The sequence below is a fragment of the Apostichopus japonicus genome, chromosome 4, assembly GCF_037975245.1.
Source record: "Apostichopus japonicus isolate 1M-3 chromosome 4, ASM3797524v1, whole genome shotgun sequence".
NCBI lineage: Eukaryota > Metazoa > Echinodermata > Holothuroidea > Aspidochirotida > Stichopodidae > Apostichopus > Apostichopus japonicus.
Window position 1 is genome coordinate 24,749,840 of NC_092564.1, and position 15,138 is coordinate 24,764,977.

The 15,138-nt window shown below is 37.0% G+C and overlaps 1 protein-coding gene and 1 long non-coding RNA gene across 5 annotated transcripts in view; one reads left to right on the plus strand and one right to left on the minus strand.

The window, feature by feature from the left end:
* LOC139966898 (uncharacterized) overlaps positions 1-15,138 on the minus strand; it is a 68,608-nt gene that overhangs the window by 4,014 nt on the left and 49,456 nt on the right. For all 4 annotated transcript variants that reach the window (XM_071970367.1, XM_071970366.1, XM_071970365.1 and 1 more), the window contains 14 exons: positions 14,763-14,909; positions 12,752-12,895; positions 12,287-12,409; positions 11,546-11,683; positions 9,640-9,768; positions 9,128-9,259; positions 8,397-8,554; positions 6,622-6,758; positions 5,885-6,027; positions 5,397-5,522; positions 4,517-4,644; positions 1,725-1,989; positions 503-578; positions 73-134 (listed from right to left, as the gene is read on the minus strand). In XM_071970367.1, coding sequence (XP_071826468.1) covers positions 73-134; positions 503-578; positions 1,725-1,989; positions 4,517-4,644; positions 5,397-5,522; positions 5,885-6,027; positions 6,622-6,758; positions 8,397-8,554; positions 9,128-9,259; positions 9,640-9,768; positions 11,546-11,683; positions 12,287-12,409; positions 12,752-12,895; positions 14,763-14,909 — 1,908 coding nt within the window. The remainder of the gene's footprint in view (positions 1-72; positions 135-502; positions 579-1,724; positions 1,990-4,516; positions 4,645-5,396; positions 5,523-5,884; positions 6,028-6,621; positions 6,759-8,396; positions 8,555-9,127; positions 9,260-9,639; positions 9,769-11,545; positions 11,684-12,286; positions 12,410-12,751; positions 12,896-14,762; positions 14,910-15,138) is intronic.
* LOC139966904 (uncharacterized) overlaps positions 2,014-15,138 on the plus strand; it is a 30,173-nt gene continuing 17,048 nt past the window's right edge. Inside the window, exons 1-2 of the long non-coding RNA XR_011792787.1 lie at positions 2,014-3,136; positions 14,771-14,950. This is a non-coding gene — a long non-coding RNA (uncharacterized lncRNA). The remainder of the gene's footprint in view (positions 3,137-14,770; positions 14,951-15,138) is intronic.

Below are 15,138 nucleotides of genomic sequence, written 5' to 3' on the forward strand. Positions count from 1 at the left end.
AGAAACCAAAACTCTTCAAATCTGTAACATTCTTATCAATTACAGTTTGGTTATTGAAGCACAGAAACTCACCGTAGAAGAGAAAACCACTACTTGGAACTTCACAGAAATCGCCATCGTAGCCAGATGGACATCTGTTAAATTAGTAAAACAAAAGACAACCTTGAATATAAAGTACATCTTTTCCTTATTAAAAGCCTGCAGCCAGCAGGATATTTTGAGTGGACTGCATGACTGTTAAGTTAACAAAAATTTGATTGGTGAAAACATGAAAATCTGTGAAAGATAATTAAGACAAGTAGTAACAAAGTAATATTCCTACTAACAGTCAGGCATTGTACATAAGATACTGTAGTGCTGAATTTTTTCTGTCAATGTAGCTCTTAACTAAAATAAGTTGATGTAAAATAATCACAAAAGAAACTACTTTGAAGTTTGTTATGTTTTGCTGTCATTAATCAAGAACAGTCAATCCTAACGAAATGTCTGAATTTGGTCTTACTCGCAGTAGCCAATCCCATCAACTGCCCGGACCAGGCAAACACCGTCATTGACGCAAGTAATCCTGTCACAGTCATCTGTGAACGAGAATAAAAAAATATGAATATGCAAAAAAATGAAAACTTAGATGTGGAAGCATTTGGACAGGGTAATCTTGTCATTGTCATGTGTGTGTGAAAAAATTCTTGATTATGAATGTAAGGCATAAATTAAAGGGTAGATCATCATGATTATAAGCAAATAGGTCTTTTTGTAGTAAAAATGAGGAGTATCCAGTAATATGTGAATACTACCTGGCTCTAAGTAATGCTAAGTCTATCACCCAAATACAGCTTCATCGTCATAACAACCTGATGATTTTGCCAAGTTCATCCTGTTTTTTGGTGTTGTCATTGTTTAGGTGAGTAACTTGTTTCCATGTAGAATATCTTTCATCATTAATGCTCAGAGATAAGTGAGGCTTGATGTGCGCAGAAGGGATATGAATATGGGAGTGGTGATGTGCACAGGAGAGGTAAGGGAGGGGTCATGTGCACAGGAGGGATATGGGAGGGGCGATGTGCACAGCAGGGATATGGGAGGGGCGATGTGCGCAGGAGGGATATGGGAGGGGTGATGTGCACAGGAGGGATAATGTGCACAGGAGGGATATGGGAGGGGCAATGTGCTTAGGAGGGATATGGGATGGGTCATGTTCTCAGGAGGGATATGGGAGGGGCCATGTGCACAGGAGGAATATGGGAGGGGTGATGTGCACAGGAGGGATATGGGAGGGATCATGTGCACAGGAGGGATATGGGAGGGATCATGTGCACAGGAGGGATATGGGAGGGATCATGTGCGCAGGAGGGATATGTATGTATGTATATTAGATCCTCCTGCAAGCAGGAACTCGCAAAGAAGCCTCACTGGCCTACCAAAGCCGCAAGCTGACCGAAGTCAGTCTCTTACATTCATATTTAACGTCCATGATTGTGAATTGTTAATTGTCAACAACTCTGTAACTGGACGACATACATTAATCTGGGAGTGACTCGAACCAGGGACCTTATGATTTGAAAGGCACCAGCTTTAACCACTGAGCTAACACTCCACAATATATATGGGAGGATATGGGAGGGGCAATGTGCACAAGAGAGATATGGGAGGGTGATGTGCGCAGGAGGGATGTGGGAGGATGAGTGGGGTAGGGAGGACTTTTAAGTAATGATTTTTTACTTTACCTCTGATGACTTTAGCGATGGCGATATTTCCTGTGCCATCTCTGGTTGTTAGTATCTGTTCTCTTTCTGTAACTATCTCCATTAAAGTATTTTCAAACCTCATGATGGAGTCTGCAGCGGCCGTTGGTGTCTCTTCACCTACCCTTACCCGGTATGCAGCTATGATGGACCCGGACTCAAATGTAGATACTACACAGTCAGTCTCCAATGGAGTCGATGGTCTAGTTAAGGCATTTGTGGATGTTGTAGTTAAGGCATTCATTAACTGATGACACAAAGGCAAAAGAGAAGATTTGAGTAAAGGCCAAATTGAATGTATATTTATCTCACACAGATAGTTACAATCTAATATGTTTCTAATGCTTAACTAACCCTAACCAGGCCTCGACAAATATTTTAAAAGTACTCGCCATTTTGCAACCATGACTAAAAATCTACTCACCAAAATGCAAAATTCACTTGCCACCACTATGCTTGCTGTTCAAGTCTCAATAGAGCAGATCTACAACATCAATACTAAGGTTAGGCAGATACATGGTGCTACTTAGTTACACATTGGAAAATTAAATTTCTGTGCAATACTAACTTTAACCTTTTTCCACCAAAAGTAAGTGATGAACAAATTTAAACATGTCGCAGAATCATCAATAACCAGAATAGCCCACTTTAGTGTCTCAAACAATTCCAATGAACATCGGCAAAAATACCTACAAAGGTAGTTTGGCTTCTGTACATTAGGGCTCCTTAGTCTAGTACTAGGCATATACTATACAGTAGCTAGGTGTGCGCGAGTCCTAAGTCGCCTATACTGTACCTCACAGCAACTTGAGTCGCTACTCATTGAGTGCGACTTCGTACACTTTCCCAATTATTTATCTTGTCTTTTAGCTGCAGAATGGTGCGTGCAAAATGTCACTATTACTCCATTGCACTGCCTAAATCAAAGGTTGGCAAAGCATCTATCTTCCACTCACAAACTGTTGAGTGAAAATCTGAAAACTCTTTGCACAAAATCATGGCAGAGATCAAAGCAAACTTGTCTCAAAATTCCTTTAATTGTTGTTTATTTTGTGAATTATGACCAGGTAGAAAATGCCTCAAGAAAAAATTTAGGGGGAATCTGGCCACTTAATGTGCACTTTATTCTGACATGAAACAATTTTTCTTCAAGGTTTTGTGTTTAATGAACCTAATATTATCCTACCATTATTAGTGTATATATGGCACAGTGTGAAGCCTAACCAACTCAGCAGTTCCATGCTTTGCCATCGAAGATGTTTTACCAAAGTGACCCGGTAATCATGTATGTGGATTTGACTTTCTGCATATCAACTCTTAAGGGATATTGTGTCATTGTCTTATCAAGTTTAATATCGGGAAACACGGAAGAAAATGGTTACAACTTGTTAAAGGTTTGTTTATTGTAATAATTAAATGCTCATATATTTTAACTTCAGATGGGGATGTCCACATGTTTATTATCAGTAGTCTACTATGCAGTACTGTGTAAGCCGTCATGATATCCATGTTCAATAAACTTTTTTAATTGGTTGAGAAATGAATATATGAACACAACATATTTATGAATGCCTTAAAACACATTACATACTTCGTAAGCTCAACCCTTCCCTGTAATATATTACTATATTAGATTTTCAATGATGTTTGCGCTGTATGTTTATTAATGCTCAGTGAAGTTTGTGAACAACCTCTGCATATGAGAAATTCTCTTACATAATACCCATGCAGATAGACAACCAGTTAACACTGATAATTCCCATTGGGATTGGTCATTGACAAAAGTCAGTTTACAACTTTAAGTTGCATCAAGTTTGCCAAGGTAGTGCTTTCATCATTCTGTGAAATGTAACAACAGTCTTGCTAATATTGGGGTTTGACTAGCTAAGGGGCCGGTAACTCTCCAAATTGTCAAGTATATTGCATTTTCTATTAGCCAAAGCTAAAATTCTACTCGCCAATAGCAGTTGGCAACCATATTTTTTGAGGCCTGTTAACTTCTCTTTTATCAAAATCTTAAAGTTTTAGATGTTAACTTTTAGGTCGGCCATAGCAAAAATTTAGTAAAGAAAGAATTCAAAAGGTATCGATGCATGTTTCCAAATTGTGGCATGCTGTAGGTTCCTGAAGTACTTTACAGCGGTATAAGCAAACCTCAATATGTATTTAAAGGTACTGAGGAGCGCATCATCAAATTTTACCAACAAACTTGTCCCAGTGAGTAAAAAGGGCTGCATCGTATTGAAATGTAAATTTATTATAAGATCTGAGGCACAGTATAAGGTTTCAGAACTAATTTTTATGATTGCACTGAAGTTTTGATTTAATCCTGGGACTAAAAACTTATACAAAGAGAGTGTTTTAGAGTTTCATGTACATGGCCAAAGTCCTGCCTTAGGATTGCTTTCTTAGCCTTTCAACAGCTGTCATTGATTGTCACTGTGGGGATGAGGTGTAAGGGGTGGTCGGGGGGGGGGGAGGAAGTTAGGGGTTATGTGTCAGAAGCCATCAGTATTATGCTCTGACTTATGGGTGATGTTGCTAGCTGATGTATAAGTCTAGTGTTAGTACTCACAGTACATCAGGATCACAGTTAGGACACATCTGTATGCCCATACAGTACAAGTGTATTTGGTAAATCCTCATACCAATAAATCTGACCTCCAACACATATAACGTGGTGGGTTATATACAATATAAGTGGACCCTACTTTGATAATGCAGACTACTCAATGCACAGACATTAACTCAGAGAAAAAGATCATAAAACTCACAACATCACAAAAAAAGCCTTCCAGTTGCTTAAATTCTGAAGTAGACTGGTCTGATATTGGTCTTGTGAAGCTGGCCAGGGTATTGTTGATAGATAACATCTTGACTTCACTTTCAATGGCTTCAGTGTCTAAAGACAGATTCATTACAAAGAGAAGAGTAAAACAAAAAGGAAAAGAGTTTGGTGGTGTAATTCACTAAATATGTTTGCATGAGACATAAATAAAACAGGCATACACAAGTCAGGCACACTTATGATAATTTCAAGCCTGCTGGTGGACATTATTTAGATTTTCTCTGTGCAAGAATAAAACTCTTGAGATCAACAGGATCTGTAGTGGTTGAACTTTAAATAATTCATTAATAAAAATATGTTAATTGCTAACTTTTTGCTTATGATGGCTAAATACACACTACATTATGGATACAAATGTTTGTATAACTGTCCCCTGAACAGGCACAACCAATAAATATCTAAATGTAAAGATCCCTTTCCCTCTAATACTGCTCAACATAAGTAGTACATTCATATAACTACACCAATAAACTAGATACTAATGAACATGTGTTGTCTAACATATGATTTCACAGAGTATCTATAGTTTTTGCATGGGTAACTTAGCATTCATTTTGAAAGTGTATTTTGAAAGAGCAATGCTGTCTAGAACAAAGTTTGAAGCAGTGACCTAAGATCAACAAATTCTGTTATTCACCTAAACAACTTATCAAGACCAGCTAAGTTGTTAGAGATCCCTATAAACCACTTACAGGGATATCTATCAGAAGCCACCATAAGTTCCTACTTAAATGTTCATTCATCTGGGTTCTGCTATTAACAAGGAGGATAACATTTGTAAATGAGAGAGTTCTGTTTTTACTTACAAAGACATCTGCCATTGATCTGTTGTGTGCTCTCTTTACAGTTACATATGTATGACTGAGGAGTGTCCACACACATTTGGTTCTGCTCTTCATCACATGGCTGCAAATTCTCACATTCATTGGATGCTAGAGAAGCAGTCATCAAACAAAATATTTAGTGTGTAATTATCATTACTGGCCTTTTTAGGTTCTGATAACATTGCATTATGAATGAATATTTTACTCAATTATTTCAAATGTAAAAAAAAAAAAAAAAAATTGTGAACAAAAATAAGAAAGAAAATGCAAAAAAAGACTCTGTTACTTTTGACTACATTGTTGACTTCAGATTGGGCCAAGAAGAAATGAAAAATTTAATCTATTATTTCACTTGTATTATAAATTAGAGTGGTGAGACATCATACAATATATATATATATTAATTGTGTTACATCTTACAACAAAACACCAAAAATACTTGGCCTGGAAATTGTGATTTGATTACATACTTATTGCATCTGGTGGATCAACACAACGTATGTTCTGGTACTGGCAGAGAAATGGCTGTGGTAGATCACATCTGACGCTGGTCCACGCCAAACTTTGATCAATTGAAACACAGGGGTCCATGGGATTGATACCACGCCAACTCCTGAAAACAATAACATGGATTCACAGGGAATGATTTTGAGTTCAAAGTTTGTGTAGCAGTTTGATGGCTCTAATTATCAGTTATACAATAGTGAAGTTCCTATTTGCAAAAGCTGCCATACATCTTTGCACTTGTATAGCCATTTGCCCATGTTACATATGCATGCGTTATGTAACGCTATACCGAATAAATTATTCCCTGGTTCAATTAAATGGATTCAAAGATGGATTCAATAAGATGGATTAAAGAGATGGATTCAATATTTAAGATGGATTCAAGTATTTTATACACTTTATTTGATGGTTAGCTCAGGAAAGTTTATTTCTATTAGATTGTTTTCAATATTGTGAATCAACCACACCCTGGCAACAAGTCACAAGTTAGTCAAGTCTTTAACACACAGATGGTCATATTATTGGACATCACCCATATCTAACATGTTGGTAAAGTCTTAACACACAGATGGTCATGTTATTGGACATGTAATTGGACATCACCCATATCTAACATGTTGGTAAAGTCTTAACACACACATGGTCATGTTATTGGACATCAACCCTACCACACTCCATTCAAACCAAAGTCTTAACTTACGGATGATTTCGAGGGACTGTTAGCCTATCGGATAGCCAAGTATACTGGTTGTCAAGGACACCCCACTCTCGGCTGCTGGTCAGGCCAATCCAGGCAAAAAACAAATCTAGTTGTTGAATACCCTGTCTCATGAAGGTCTTTAAATGAAGAGTTAAAGATGATGCAGTTATTAGAGTTATATACAGTATAAGGGCTTTAATACAGTGAGTGATAAACTAGCACTGAATAGTGCACATAGAACTTGTATGGAATCGGCCATATAGAAGTAGCACTGAATCTGCATCAGAATCGGGCATCAAGAACAAGCACTGAATAGGGCATCAAGAACTAACACAGAATCAGGTATATAGAACTAGCATGGAATCAGGTATATAGAACTAGCACAGAATCAGTCACATAGAACTAGCACAGAATCAGTCACATAGAACTAGCACAGAATCTGGTTTATAGAACTAGCATGGAATCAGGCCCATAGACCTAGCAAGGAATCCGGCACAAGGAATTAGCATGGAATTTGGCACTTAGAACTAGCATGGAACCCGCGGCACATAGAACTAGCATAGACTCAGTCACATAGAACTAGCGCAGAATCGGGTACATAGAACTAGCGCAGAATCGTGCACATAGAACTAGAATGGAATCCAGCACATAGAACAAGCATGGAATCGCTCACAAAGAAGTTAAATGATCATTTCATCAATGATATGAGGCTCCATTGCATCCTATTGGTCTGAAGTCTTACCTTGGACACCTCGTTGTCATTAAATGTCTTGAGGGGTTGGGTAAGGTTGGACTACAGGGGGTCAGGTATGCTATGAGGGAACTACCGTTCGATACTGTTCTTAGATAAAAATGTGTCAGGTATATATGTGAGTCAGGTGCAGATGAGTCGTTTTTTGCTGTACCAAGTCATATATATATATATATATATATATATATATATATATATATATATATATATATATATATATATATATATATATATATATATATATATACATATATGTGAATCAAGTATATATGAGCAAGCTGTAACAAGTCAGAGATATATGTGAGTCAGGTGCAGATGAGTCATTTTTTGCTGTACCAAGTCATATATATATATATATATATATATATATATATATATATATATATATATATATATATATATATATATATATATATATATATATACATATATGTGAATCAAGTATATATGAGCAAGCTGTAACAAGTCAAAGATATATGTGAGTCAGATACAGATGAGTCAGCTGTAACAAGTCATATATCCACGAGTCTGCTACTGATGAGTTAGCTGTAATGAGTGTGATATATATAAGTCTGGTACAGAAAAGTCAGCTGTAACAAGTCAAATATGAGAGTCTGGTACAGATGAGTGAGCTTTTACAAGTCAGCTGTAACAAGTCAGATATATATGAGTTTGGTACAGATGAGTCAGCTGTAACAAGTCAGATATATATTAGTCAGGTATAGATAAGTCAGCTGTAATAAGTTAGATATATGAGTCTGCTACAGATGAGTCAGCTGTAACAAGTCATTTATCCAGGAGTCTGCTACTGATGAGTTAGCTGTAATGAGTGTGATATATATACGTCTGGTACAGAAAAGTCAGCTGTAACAAGTCAGATATGTGAGTCTGGTACAGTTGATTTGGCTGTACAAGTCAGTTATATGTGTCTGCTACAGAAGTCAGCTGTAACATGTCAGAATTGGCACCAAATACAGTGTGAAGGATAAATTGTTCAGATATGAAGGGAGCGATGACTACTCACCTCAAGTGCCTGGTTTGGTACTACTTTAGCCAAATGTCCTGCTGTAGCAGCCAGAGAACAGTTACTCTGAGCCTCTGCAAAACTTACTCTTACATTGAAAAACTGGTAGCAAGTTCCATCAATGTAAGTTCCTTCAATTGGGCAGCAATCTAACCTGACTGTTATTGGCAGAAATAATGACAGAGAAAAAAAACAAAATTTTGTTTTAGTTTATTTAATCAAATTTATAGTACACACAAAAAAAACCTCACCAATGGCTGAGGTCTTTTTATTTGTATCGACCAACATATTGATTTAATTTTTTGTTTCATGTTTTATTTCAACAATATTTCTCTTGATTTAATGATTTGCTTTTAAAGAGAATGATTTCAGTTTTACAACAAATTGGTTAGATCAAACTGTCAAGATTTATTTTAAGATTCAAACTTGATTTGCGTATTTCCATCATAAATGAATGGTCAATATAGTCTTTCTTCTGAAAGAAAAAATATAAACACAAACAAATTAAATCAATCCTTAAAAAATGTATCTGTGAGCTTTGGAAATAATTCTTCTGGAATTTAATCTTGTATGTACAAAAAATTTGTAAAAGGGAAAAATTTTGTAACAAATATTTCAGCAATTCTAAATTCCCCTACTGCAGAGGCACAGTTGCTAAAAACACACCCTGTCACACTAACCAGCCATTTAATTAAACAGAGTTTTATAGAGGGGCGTAATAGTGAAATTACCGGTGCAAACACCTTCCACCCTATGGTAGAATTCTTCACAATCACATCGATAAGTACCAGTGTCTGATAGATCAACACAAACTTCAAACATTCCTGCGCATGGGTTTGGATCAGAGCTGCATGTGGGACTCACTAGTGAAGAGAAAAAGAGGAGGAAAGAAATAGAAACAAAGTTTAAAAAGTGAAATAATTTTTTCCAAACATAATGCATTATGGTATGGTAGTAATAGTCTTTGATGTAGCATAACATGAAGTGTTCATGGTATAAGTATTACAGACTGTTAGCTGCATTCATTAATTCTCTTGGCTCAGAAAGAACAAGACGTACATTGGACTTAACCCTCGTTCATCTTTCCTGTAAATTTAAAATGGAGGTTGAAGAGCAGCTAAGGTACCACCAGCCCTGAACTTTGGCTCAGCATCAAACATACTCTTGTAAAGAGAATACCTCCTGGCTGCAGATGATTAGTTATTCTATGACCTCTGTGAAATCTTCTTTGTTTAAGACTTACCAAAGCATCTGCCTTCATGTTTGATGTGGCCGAAGTGACAGTCACACCTATACTTGACGGTATTGTCCAAAGTCTCGATGCAGTCAGCATTCTCTCCACATAGCTCAACAACCCCTACTGCACAGGTAGCTGATAAAAAAGGCAAATGTAAGTTCACTTCAGATAAAAAAATCTGGTGCTTGACTTTTAATGGCAAAATTGATTGGCCTAAGCAAAGGGAAATATTGCTGCAAGAATGCCCCATTCCTCTGTTGACAAATTTGTCAGAAATAATTCAGAACCCATCAAAATTTGAAAATTGATGGTTTGGTGTCTTTGCAGTTCTGTTAATAATCTGAAGGGATGCATATTAAAACCTTAGAAAATCACATAATTAATAATTATAAATTGTTAATCAAAGGTGGCTCGCAATGTTTTTCTTGCTTGGCTTGTAAATCTTTGGCCTGTATGTAATCACAATGCTCCGGAAACAGATCAAATCTGCCCCAAAGTGTGAACCTACAGTGTGAACAAAAGGACACAGTATTCTAATAACATCTCAATAATATTGCAGCTAAAGAAGGGCAAACTACATAAATAGCCAGTGTTATGCATGTTAATCCAATACTGCTGATTCACATGTCAGCAATGTGTCAATCTAAGCAAGTATAAGTGATACTCCAGAGACCTCTACACAGATTTGAGATGGGGGATGGGGGAGAGAGGGGGGGGGGGTTAAGAATCAGAACATTATGTGTTGAAATTATCTGCATGGAAAACATTGCTGCAAAATCTAAAGGGAGACCATGCCTCCCATCCCACCCACACCCCATGATTGGGGCCCTGCTTTCACCATGAAACAAGTATGTCTGTAATAAATCAGTTTGCACACACATTCATGTCTTACAAGTTGCCAGTTACAAGTTGATGTAATTAGGGTTGTGTTCTCATTAATTGTGTTACCTTCGAGTTATTTTAATATGTCATTGATTAGTGGTCTGTGATGATATATAGTCAATCCTTGTAGATCTGTTAGGTGGTCTGCAAAGATAATCATTCTTGCATACCTTTAAGTGGTCTGTAATAATAGTCATCCTTGCTGACCTGTAAATGATCTGTAATGATATTTAGTCAATCCTAGAAGACCTTTAAGTGGTCTGTAATAATAGTCATCCTTGCTGACCTGTAAATGATCTGTAATGATATTTAGTCAATCCTAGAAGACCTTTAAGTGGTCTGTAATAATAGTCATCCTTGCTGACCTGTAAATGATCTGTAATGATATTTAGTCAATCCTAGAAGACCTTTAAGTGGTCTGTAATAATAGTCATCCTTGCTGACCTGTAAATGATCTGTAATGATATTTAGTCAATCCTAGAAGACCTTTACATGGTTTGTAATGATATAGTCAATCCTAGAAGACCTTTAAATGGTCTGTAATGATATAGTCATTCTTGCAGACCTGTAGGTGGTCTGTAATGATATTTACTCAATCCTTGCAGACTTGATAACAGCCGACATAGAGCACTGACATTGTAAAGACTGTTATCTTTGAAGATCTGCTGCAGATACAGCTATTCCTACAGACCAGTTACATATACAACAACCACCATTGCTAACTGTTAACATTGTCATTTTATCAGACTAATCACATTACTGAAACTTAAAGTACATTAATATGGCAAGCTGTCTTCTCAGACCTCTTATTTCAGACCTGTTATTAGTCTACCTGTCTTTGCAGACCATCAGGCACACAATGAAAGGATCGTGGACCACTGCTGTGGTTTTAATACTCAGACCTGTTATTAGTCTACCTGTCTTTGCAGACCATCAGACACACAATGAAAGGGATCATGGACCACTGCTGTGGTTTTAAAACCCAGACCTGTTACAGGTCTGAACATAGCATACATCCCTCCTCACATACCTTTACATTCTCCATCTGGGAATCTCACATGTCCTGGAGCACAGTCACACCTATGTTCACCGTCTGGTGTGTCAATGCAAACCTCGTTGACCCCAAGACAGAGATCAAGTAACACATTACACTTAGTGAGCATAAAAACTGTGGAGAAAAACAAAATGAGATTGCAGGCATCAATAGCATACCATACATTCTAAAGGTTTCATTATGTACTATGTTTTCAATTGTCACTTCTTCTAAGTACAACCATATGAAGAGTTGCCAGGCTTTCTGACAGTGGCACAGTCAGGACTCAATGAATGTGGGAGGGAACCAGCATCATCTATGGAGATTTCTAAAGTGTGTCATCTACAACAATTTAAAAAAATGCAACATGTACATTAACATGTTAATTGATTGAGGTATGAATTCCACCCCAGTCTCACTAACCAGCTGCCAAGGATATGCCTTTGAAAAAGTGTCTACTTATTTTTCAAGTAATAATAAACCAATTAAAAAGTACTTTATATTGTTATTATATTGTTTTTATTGTTAAATTAGCTGCAAAATTTATTTAGTTTGGCACAATGTGTATTTCTATACTGTGGAACTTTTTTCACTTATAACCACTTTGTAAGTTTGATTTAAGATTTTCTATTTCTCTGTTTTTGTCTTTGTAAATGTGAATAAATATAAACCACAATCTTGCAGCTATTTGTCACTTGTTGAGTTGCTTGCTGAATGCTGTGAATGCGTCCAACTCACTGGTACATACGCCATCCCTTCTGGTGTATCCAGTAGCACAGTCACACCTATATCTTCCCTCTGGTAAATCTACACACACTTCACTATCTACTGTACAGGGGCTGCCAACACAGGCTGCTTGCTCTGGAAATAAAGAAATGTCCAGGAATACTTTAATTTAGTTCTTAATTTTTATACAATAAGGGAACTTTAAGTGCACTGACGATACAATATACTTATTTTTGTTCCAATTATGATTTGTTGAGGTTACCACTTTAATATGCAGTATTTTAGTATTAAAAGTATTAAAATTCAACATTCTGTTAATTGCATCTCTATCCTGAGCCACATTTGTGGGAGAGTTGACTTTGGTAGGACAGCAGATTCAGCAAAGATTATCTTGAAGAGAAGTCAAACAGTTGGTTAGAATATCAAATATTGCCAAGAACAGTAACATGGTTTTTGAATCAATTTACTGCTACTTACCAGTGCAAACACCATTGACATATGCATATCCTCCTTGACATTCACACACGTAAGATCCTGTTAGCTCACCGTCAATACACTGCTCGCGGAATCCGTTGCATAACTCAGGATTCATAGCGCAAGTGCTGACAGTGAAGGATGACTCTTCAAGAGAAAAGAATTAATAAATTTGTAAGAATCATGTGATAAATGCAAATATGTAGAACTGGGTAGATTAATATAAACAACAAACAAAACCAAACCAAAATAATTGTGGAGTGTTAGCTCAGTGGTTAACACCGGTGCCTTTCAATCACAAGGTCCCCGGTTCAAGTCACTCCCAGATTAATGAATATGTCGTCCAGTTACAGAGTTGTTGACAATTGACAATTCATAATCATGGACGTTAAATATGAATGTAAGAGACTGACTTCGGTCAGCTTGCAGCTTTGATAAGCCAATGAGGCTTCCTCGCAAGTTCCTGCTTGCAGGAGGATCTAAAATACATACACACATCATAATAAACAAGCAATGAAACAAAAGCAAAATGCTTAAATATTATAGCTTGCAAGTTGATTCCATTTTTATACAAACTGCAGCCATCATCTTACATTCACAATATTTTAAAATCAACAAAACAAAGCCTATCTTAACTTGTTTTCCAAATTCTTCCATTTTTTATCAGAGCTTGCTTCACACATGCAGCTTATTATATATCAGGGCTCATTGGTGAGAAAATTTTAAGGTTGTCCGGAGGATTTTTTGGTTGAACAATGAAAGCATTAAAACATACTACTGGAGTGCCTGACATGGTACATCGCACACATCCTGTGCACCAGAGTTACTAGATATATGCCCAGGGGCTATTATGTAAGTTAAGTACGTCCTGCAATTTTCCAACACTTGGGAATTTTAATATGGTGCGCCTTGTGCTAGAGCCGTACGTAAGTAACACAACAATGTATCAATTTAGCCTTGTAGGTGAGTACTGTAACGTTAGGCTACACAGGCCTAGAGGCTTACTCTCAGTGACTAGTCTTACGGAGATCGACAAATCTTGGATACAACTGTAGTGTAGAGTTATAGACATTTTATGAGGTGTATGACACTGTTAATGATTAATCATGTTGGGTTGCGGGAATTCTCTGGTAGTGTAAAGTGATTTCCGTAATCCTTTTCGATCATTTCCAGAGACAGAGGGGAAGCCCAGGGTATACAGCACATGTATACATTGCAGCAACATAAACGAGCATGTGATATGCCCACATGCAGTGTATAGTACTGCATACACATTGTTCTCCAGCTAGCTTGTCATACATGCGTGTGGCCTTGATGTAGAGAGCAAACGTGGTTGCGGCCGCCAGGGTCTGTAGTGTACGAAGTATACCATACTTTACATAACCATTATTGCATATGCACATTGTGTCTTTACTAATAACAAAACGTGCTAACTGCAAATCTGCAATGTGAAGGGGTGTGCATTCAGCTAAAGTGTGGAATTTATCCCTCATTACGGAACGTACCAAAATGTGATTTCTTACGTTGTTTCTAAAAATGAATGGAGGGCGATACCAACGAGCTACTATCAGTTATTTGGGGCAGAGTTGGATTTTAAAGAATAGGGATTTCCAAGTTTTGTTCCAAGTGTTAGACACCTACAGCAAATAAGCTATTTGTCTGACAACCTAAGCAGGGTTTTAGGTTGTCTGACGTGATTTTTGGAGTCCCGAATGATCGGACGACCGTTACATTTGAGCCCTGTGTATGCTAGCATAATGAACAAAGTGTTTTTGCAGCTACTACCAATTCTAATGCCTAATGATATTATCATGATAGTGTTGATTTCAAAATGGACTTCATTGATTTGGAATACTTAATTCATAGACTGCATTGAGAGTGTATTAAACATATGCTATCACAAAGCTGAACAAGTCAAATTATTTCAGCACAGAGAGTTACATTTCATTGTAATAACAGTATTAAAACTTCTTTATAAAGCAAACTGCCACTGCATATCAATTTTAATCTTTACCGATACAGTTGCCTGTAGAGGTTTCTCTGACAAATCCCTGGATGCATTCGCAACGATACTCTCCGACAGTGGTGCCATCTTGGCATATCAAGTCAGCTGTGTTACACAAATCTGAATTAGATGTGCATGTTTCATCCACATTAGCAGCTGTTGGAGGGAAGAGTAGTTACAAGTCACTGTCAATCAAGGTATGAGTCAGTTAAAATCAAACATTGTTATTACTTTGTGTTGAAAACACATGTTTTCAGTCTGTGATGTGTTGAAGAATTGAGACTTATTGCTGACCTCCGCAATATACAGTACAAGCTACAAAACAAAGATCTACATACGGAATATGACATGTAAATCTGTCGCTTTTGAAGTTATTATTGCTTTT